This window comes from Gopherus evgoodei, chromosome 8 (genome assembly GCF_007399415.2).
Source record: "Gopherus evgoodei ecotype Sinaloan lineage chromosome 8, rGopEvg1_v1.p, whole genome shotgun sequence".
Lineage (NCBI taxonomy): Eukaryota > Metazoa > Chordata > Testudines > Testudinidae > Gopherus > Gopherus evgoodei.
This window is the reverse complement of record NC_044329.1, coordinates 14,405,775-14,414,326: the sequence shown is the minus strand read 5'-3', so window position 1 is coordinate 14,414,326 and position 8,552 is coordinate 14,405,775. Positions and strand designations below refer to the sequence as shown.

The following is an 8,552-nucleotide window of genomic DNA, read 5'->3' as shown; positions in this document are numbered from 1 at the left end:
GCATTTAGGAAACAAGAGGAACCAAATTGCCAGGCTGTAGTAAAAATGCACAGGCAACATGAAATGTACAGAATTCATTGCAATTTGTATGCAATTGATATATATTCTAGTTGGAGCGATGATGAACCTGTCTTCCACATTGAAAGACTTTACAGTGTGTGCATGGTGCTGAAAGGCATGAGATTAGAGGATGGCTTTGCGGGAGTCCATGGAAACTGAACAATTGAAAGAACATATCCTTTTCCGTCAGAAGCTGTTTTAGCAGGACAAAGGGCATCTCTTCATGCGTTAACTTATCTTTGTAGACTCAGAGGTTAAAGACTGAATCTTGCTTTAGAGCAGAACCCATTCTAGAAAAACATCTGTGATGGTCTTGATCCTTCTCCCCAATATGTTTTTCAGCATAAAAAGATGACATATTATGCTTTGTTCTGTTTCTTTTGGGATGAATGCAAATTATGACGTGCAGTAAACACTTGTGCTTTAAAATGAAGTAACGTTTCCCTTTTTCATTATGAATAAACTTTCTACTTGACCACATACTTTAAAACCAGCCCCAGCATTGCGCATGTGAAAGCTTCAACCTGTGTAACTTTTACTGTGTAGAAACATGTACCTTATACCAATAACTAGATGAGATCATGGCACTCACTTCTGTTGTGCTAAAAATTCTCAAGATTTTTTTGCAAAAGCTACTGAAATAACTGCAGCGGTTATTGTGTTGTAACCAAAATCAGGTTTTTGTGTTAGAAAAAATCTTAACAGGTGCAATGAGATACACAAATAAAAGTAGACTTTCATTCCTACTGAGTATGCCTGCTGACCCTAGTTACTCTAGGATGTCTCTTCTGGTTTTAATAAATTACAATACCATAAGATTGCATGAAAAAACAAGGAACACTTGATAGTTTTGTGGTTTTGAGATGGGCCTGCTAAACCCAGGGCTGTGAAGTTCAATCCTTCAGCGGGCCACTTAAGGACCTGGGGCAAAAATCAGTACTTGGTCCTGCTAGTGAAAGCAGGGGGCTGGACTCAATGACTTTCAAGGTCCCTAACAGTTCTAGGATCTAGTTATATCTTCAATTATTAAAAATTGTTGCTTGTGAAAAATCCTCTAGCACTTAAGTGAAATGGGTGCCTTAATTTGAGGCTGCTGCCTAATTCTAAATTGAGTAGTGGTGTTCTGAGTTTTCCCTTGCAGCATCAATTAAACACAATATTCTTCATTGCACATCCTTATTGTCACGCTCCTGTTACTGCCCAGAGGCAGCTGCAAGTCAATGGTTTGAACAGATTTCTGTGGAGTTAGTCTGGGATCCCGGAGTAGGGTGGACCTGGTTTGTAAGGCCTGGGGTTCTCAAACTGGGGGTCAGGACCCCTTATGGGGTCACAAGGTTATTACATGGAGGGTCATGAGCTGTCAGCCTCCACCCCAAACCCCGCTTTGCCTCCAGCATTTACAATAATACATAAAGTGCTGTTTTTAATTGATAAGAGGGGGGTCGCACTCAGAGGCTTGTTCTGGTACAAAGGTTTGAGAACCCCTGCCTGGGTCACCGACACACCAGGCGGAGCGGGCACCACCCACGGCGCTGCCGCCCCGCAGACCAGCCCCTGATTCTCAGCAAGTCTCTCAGCGTGCGGCGCTTTTCCTGCAGCCGGAGACTTACAAAGAGCCCCACGCCCGCTCCGCGGCGGAGGAGCCGTGAGCCGCCCCGCCAAGCCGCTGCTTCGCGCCCATGATTTCTGAGCCAGTCTCACGCGGCAGCACTTGACTCGCAGGAGGCGGCCGCGAGGGCCCGGAAATGGCTGGAGCCGCTCGCGCTCTCACGGCAGAGGGCGGCCCCCGTGACCTGGGCTCCCTCATCCCCAGCTCCTGAGAACCCCGCCCCCACGCCCCCGGTGCAGCCTCAGGCGACCCTCAGGAACCCTGCGTTCCTCTTCGGCTACACACGGCCCCGCCCGTTAACGCTCTCCAACTGCGCATTCGCACACCCCTCCCCCCTTGAGCATCAACCCTCGCGATGTTTCCAGTTGGAGCGCTGAATCTCAGCTCCTCCTTCAATCTCCGGGATAGGGCGGAACTTGGCGCCACCACGCCCAATCACCGCCCCTTCCCCAGGCCGGGGTCCACCCCCTTCCCTCCACCCTTCTCGCTAATACAGAGTGTTAAGCGCCCGATTTCGCTAGTTTTTGTCGGGGCCAAGTTTCCAATTGAGGTACACAGCAGGGGAAACTGCGTCCAGGGCGTGTTAGGGTGACTCCTCAGTGGGCCGCCTGTATGCCTCGGAGGAGAGTCTGGGTTCTTCCCCGCGCGCGGCACTAATCGCCCGCCCGCTCAGCTTCTTCATTGGACCGAAGGAGATTCACAGTTAGTCAGCCAGGGCTCCTGCGAGCAGGCGGGCTGAGGGAGACCAACTCCGGCCGGTAACTTCCATCCAGCCTGCCCGCGTCCCGAGACTTCGCCTCACGTTCGCCGGCGCCGGAGCAGTGGGACGCTGCCAGGGGTCCCCGGGCATGGGGAGCCGGGTCGCCTGCGGGGAGCATGTGGCGGCTGCCTCCGTCTCCCCCATGTTCTGCCGCTGAGCTGGGAGCCCGGAGCCCCGAGCGGGAGCCAGCCGCCTGGTGAGCAACTAGGGGGAAGCGGGAACCCCCTGCAACGCCCTTACACAGGCCTCCCGCGCCCCACCACGGATCCCGCTTCCCTGAGCCCCAGACCCCGGCGCCGCGACTGGCAGCTCCCCGAGCGACCCTGACACCCTCCTGGCCCCTCGTCAGTGACCCTGGCCCCCACACACGGACGTCTCCGGCTTTTCATCGCGGGCCGCCGCCACCCGTGACTGGCCCATAATCACTGGCACCCTACTTCTCCCGACTGACCGGTCCCTATTCACTAACCCCCCACCGGATTGATCCTTTCCTGAACCCCCCCCCCTTCCCAGACTCACCTACCCCTGATCACTGACCTCCCCCAATTCCTGGATCCTTCCAGTCCACTTCTCTTTGAACCCAGCCCTGTGCCCCCAATTCACCCCACTTCTCCAAGCCTCGCCGTTCAAATCCACCCCAGACTGGCCCAGCCACTCCCCCATGTTTTTCCTTTAGCCTGACTCCACTCACCACTTCCTGTAATCCTGACTTCCTTCACTTCCCTCCTTCACTTCCTAAATACCTAATATTCCTTCAACCCATGTTACACCCAAATTTGACCTTATCTCTTCCAAAACCTGGACCCTGCCTCTAATAGCCCCAACCCCAAGAACATATGCACCAAGCCACTCACCTGGTCCTCCTTCCAAAAATCAATAACCACCACCCAGAATCTCTCTGAAAATCAACCCTCCCCCTCACTGAGTTTGATGGAGTGATGCAATTCGCCCATCTCCTGGATTATCCTCTTGGGTGACTGAAGAAACTTTTGCTGCTATTGTTTCATCATTTTACTTTTTTTGCACAAAGATTTTTCTGAATGTCATGAGAGATGAAAGGAAATTTTGGATGTTTGCTTCCACCCTTTGGAAGCTGCAGAAGCAAAGGGGAAATGCACCAAAGGAACTGAGCTCCATCTAATTGAGGAAATCTGTTATTTGCCAGATTGCTGATTTCATTGGACTGTTGAAAACTTCAGCACAGAGTTTACATCCTAATTCAGGGAGGAATGAAGGGGGTTGAAAAAGAAGCTTACAACAAAATCTAAACTTGAAGTTTCCATTGCTTTCCTTTTGACCTGGAAGGGATCACTTCCTCTCCCCCCCCCCCCCAAGTAATAAGCTATTTTTGTGGAATTCATAACTGGAGAATTAAAGTAGTAGAATGACCTCTCCTGTGGATCCCAAGATTAAACAGGCTTTGCGAAAAAAAACATCAGAAAGGACTCAAGAGGTAATGCATTTTTAATTTGCTTTTCGCTTGTTTCTTTGCTTGAGTTTTCTTCTATATTACTAGACAGATCAGCAGTTCAGTGGTATATTTTTTTCATTTGTGAAAATTGCAGTGCTGACACTCATGGACTGACGCTTTTTTATGAGCAGGAAATATTCCTTTCACTGTGAGTACTTTTTTTAGGAGAACATAGGGCCTTTCAAACTCAGCAGCATGTAATGCATTTAGGAGACACAGGGCATTTGTGAAATCATGATTTTCAAAATGGATAGCAGAATAATTAATTGGGATAAATAGAGCTTGGGGCTGATGTGCATCCTTTAAAAATTATGCCTATTTCAGTCTTGCAAAACTGTCATGACAAATTACCAGTCCAGACATAATCTACTCACCAACACCATAATGCAGATTTAAAAAAAAATATGTTTTTGTATGCCTATTGAAAAGAAACTTCCCCCAGGAGTGGGAGAGTAGAAATTTGCAGGACTGTCTATTTACATTAAAACAGTGAGTTCCAATAAAATGATTAGCTTCTAATCAACCATATTTTGGGGATCAGCAGGCTGTGGAAGAGCAGCATTATGGAGTGTTAATTTCCACTATGGAATGTATTTTTGACACTTTTTGTTTGTTAGTGAGAGATTTGGTTTGTTTGCTTACATTGCTTTTTTGCCTTACTGCAATTTCTATGTGATCAAGAGTTGAAGAGCAGTATGAAAAGATACACTCCAGTCCCATGTTCGAATCCTTCTGAGATGGGGAAACATCTGTTCTCCCTTGATGCTTCATGGAAAGTGAAATGTCCTGCCTGATCTCTGTGAGCTAATTATCAAAAGGCTACATAAAGAGTACTGATACAGAGATCATTTTAGAAATGTGTTGAGCTGGGACAGTGATTAAAAACAGGATTAATGCATTTTAAGAGACTTGTGTATCCTTCCAATTTTTATATTTACCTTTCATTGAGAGATTTATTCTCCTCTTACTGCCCTCCCCCCACCTCCTGCTTCCTGGTGTCAGAATTAATGGTGAGGCACTGTCTGTAAGGGATAGGATGTTGTTATGGGTTGTTGTTGGTTTTGTTTTGTTTTTTTGTTAGTCTGGTAGGTCCATCACTTTTTTTTTTTTCTTGCTCTACCCCTTTGTTGTTCTCCTGCCTTCTTCCATTCGCAATTTGCAGCGTTAGATGACCTCCATGGATCTGTACTGGGACCAGTGTTGTTCAATATATTCATAAATGATCTGGAAAATGGGTGTACAGTGAGGTGGCAGAGTTTGCAGATTATACAAAATTACTAAAGATGGTTAAGGCCAAAGCAGACTGTGAAAAGTTGCAAAGGGATCTCACAAAACGGGGTGGCTGAGCAACAAAATGGCATATGAAATTCAGTGTTGAGAAATGCAAAATAATATATATTGGAAAACATAATCCCAACTATAGCTACAAAATGATGAGGATAACTCCCCAAGTGGTCGCTCAAGAAAGAGCTCTTGGATACTTTTGTAGAGGGTTCTGTGAAAACATTTGCTCAATGTGCAGGAGCAATCAAAAAAGTTAACAATGTTAGGAACCATTATGAAGGGATAGATAATAAGACAGTAAATATCATAATGCCGCTATCTAAATCCTGAGACATTCACACCTTGAATACTGTGTGCATTTCTGGTCACCCCATCTCAAAAAAGACATAATTGGAAAAAGGTACAGAGAAGGGCAACAAAAATGATTAAGGATATGGAACAGCTTCCATATAAGGAGAAATTAAAAAGACTGAGACTGTTGAGATTGGAAAAGAGACAACTAAAGGAGGATATGATGGAGGTCTATAAGATTATTAATTGTGTGAAGAAAATGAATAAGGAAGTGTTATTTACCCTTTCATTTAACACAAGAACCAGGGATCATACAATGAAATTAATAGGCAGCAAGCTTAAAACAAACTAAAGGAAGTACACACTATCAACCTCTGGAACTTGTTTCCAGGGGACGTGGTGAAGGCCAAAACTACAACTGGGTTCCAAAAATAATTAGATAAGGTCACAGAATATAGGTCCATACCTGGTAATTGGCCAGAATGGTCTGGAATATAACCCCTTTCTCTGGGTGTCTCTAAGCCTCTGAGTGCCAGATGCTGAGACTAGTCAACAGGCGGATGGATCACTTGATAATCGCTCTGTTCTTTTCATTTCCTTTGAAGCATCTGGCATTGCCCACTGTCGGAAGACAGGGTACTGGGCTAGATTGACCCTTGTTCTGACCTAGTATGACCATTTTTATGTTTTAGACCTAATTCTAGTGTCCCAGGGCAGGCATCTACATTGAATGGTCCTGTTTACAGTAAATGAGTTGGTATGCCATGCTGTGTTGCTTCATGGGTTTGTTTTTGGGAGCACTTAATGCTTCAGACTTTTGCTGCAAGATGTAAATACTATTTTTCTTGCAGTACTAGAGTAAAGTATTTGAAATATTCTTTTATATTCAGCCCAAGATTTTTTTTTTTTTATACCACTGATTATTACAGAACTCTCTGGGGCAATGTATAAAAGCATCTTGAATAATGTGTTTCTAAAAACATAAATTTAAACTAACCTAAACATGACATTAATCTTGTTGAATTAAAAGTCATATTCTGTAAGTATGCCAAGGGCCTGATCCTGCTTTTGGGCTGCCCTCTGTGGGTCCCCATTGATTACAGTAGAGCTATGTGCAGGTGAAGGGTTTGATGGTGTGATTTAAAAAGTAGAAGAAACAAATACCTAACTAGTTAATTTGTCACTGACCTTGATCTTGTAAAGATTTATACACTTGTTTCATAATGGGACTACTCATTCTTAAAGTGTGCTTAAATCTTTGCAAGACTGGGATCTATGTTCTTTATATTTTTCATGTCTTTCAGCATTGACAATGAAAATCAATTAAATCTATTTCACTTTCTTAGTGGGATAGTGCTGATGTTTTGAACAGTACACATTTTTTAAATAACAGATTTCATAGAATTTTTTAAAATTGTTGAAGCACTTCTGTTAGGCTTGATTTTATAAGAACTTGTTTTTCAAAAAAATATTGCTGCCAAATTTAAATTTGATAGTGTTATTAGTCAGTATTTAAAAAAAAAATCGAAGTTACAATGTAACTATTTCTCTCTTAGGCCCAGAATTTGAAATTAAATGCATTGTCTGCCTGCCCACATTGCAGGATTGAAGCCTCATAATCTCCTCATAATCTCCTGTGTCATAAGTGATATTACTGATACAGAAAAGTCTGTTTGGAAAACTCATATCTAACAGACAACAAATTTGCTTGTTAATTTTCACGCATGAGTGGCTTTACTATCCAAATTAAGATAATTAGCAATTTTGCCATAGAGTTACTGTTCTTATATTTTTGTAAATAGAAATAGAAAAACATTTTTTGCTGTTTTTAGTGAGGTGTATATAACTTACTCTACTTCAAGAACTTGTTGTTATGATGATGTCGCATAGTAGAGACATATTGTGTTCAACTCATGATCAAGGTTTTCATTCCTGATAGTGCAGATTCTTGTGACTGTAAATCTCTGTGCTGGAACAAGATTTCATTCTTGTGGTAACACTCCAATTCTTGTTAATTGTCTAATATACGTCACTTGTGTACTAACATGTAGACACTTGATTCCTGTTTGAGTAGGTACTTTATGAATTCATATTTTTAATTTCCTTGTGAAAAACATTATAACCTGCTTTTGAGATATCAAATTAGTAATTATTTTGATGATCTGCTGGAGATACTTTGTATTGGTGGTTCTGTTATACTAAGGTATTCTTTTCTCTCCTCTTTCTCATGCTTGTATTGCCAATCTAAAGATAGTATGGACCACTTATCCCATATTCATGTAAATATTTGCATGTATGAAGCAAAGCAGGCTGCTGCTTTTTCTGTCTTGTGGAAAATCTTTTAAAAGTCTATTCCTAGATTTACTTTACTGAACATGAGATATTACTTGGAACCTTGTTTTAGCCTGTGTTTTGACTAAGATGGGAAAGTTATGTGACCAAGAGTGATCAGTCACTGAGTTGTCACGGAATGATTAAGCACAGAAGCTTATTTGCATTGTGACACAGTTTATTGTCATGGGGACAGATACTCAGATTGTTTCAATAACAAATCACACTATCTTGCCCCTGATACCTGACAGTTCATTGACAAAGCCTTGTCTGTAATAGACAAACATTTACTTTACAGAATTTTAAATATATATAAAAACTTTACTGTTCTGAAATATGAGTATATAAAAGAACTTGAGGGAAGGATTTGCTGTTCTTCTAATACTCCAGGCATGGTGAGCCTACTGATAGCTTGGTGTTAAATAGGGGAATGTTTATACATGTAGAACCCTTAACTTTTACAACCAGAGGAGATTGTATTTGGTGTACTTTCCTATAGTGCCTTAGCTCTTTAATGTAATATATATGTATATATTTTACATATGTTACTAATGTATATATTGAACAGTGTGGTTTGAGGATATTTTAAATGAAGGAATTGTCATTTGTTCAAACAAATTGAGGTTATATGAGTGTTTTTACATTAGTGTAAGCAGCATCATTAAAGATCTCTCACTTGTTTGAGTTCCTGAATACCTTGTCTGATCCATACAAAAGATGTGGTGATGATGTTATGTAGATGGAGA

At 42.5% G+C, this 8,552-nt stretch overlaps 1 protein-coding gene across 9 annotated transcripts in view; it reads left to right on the top strand.

Annotated features, from left to right (window-relative positions):
- Window positions 1–2,191: 2,191 nt before the first annotated feature.
- Window positions 2,192–8,552, top strand: part of RAPGEF6 (Rap guanine nucleotide exchange factor 6) — a 246,442-nt gene continuing 240,081 nt past the window's right edge. For 3 of the 9 annotated variants that reach the window (XM_030573053.1, XM_030573056.1, XM_030573054.1), the window contains exon 1: window positions 2,193–3,882. In XM_030573053.1, coding sequence (XP_030428913.1) covers window positions 3,814–3,882 — 69 coding nt within the window. In that variant the 5' untranslated portion in view covers window positions 2,193–3,813. Of the gene's footprint in view, window positions 3,883–8,552 lie in introns of all 9 variants that reach the window. The other 6 variants (XM_030573052.1, XM_030573050.1, XM_030573051.1 and 3 more) reach the window with 4 other exon arrangements.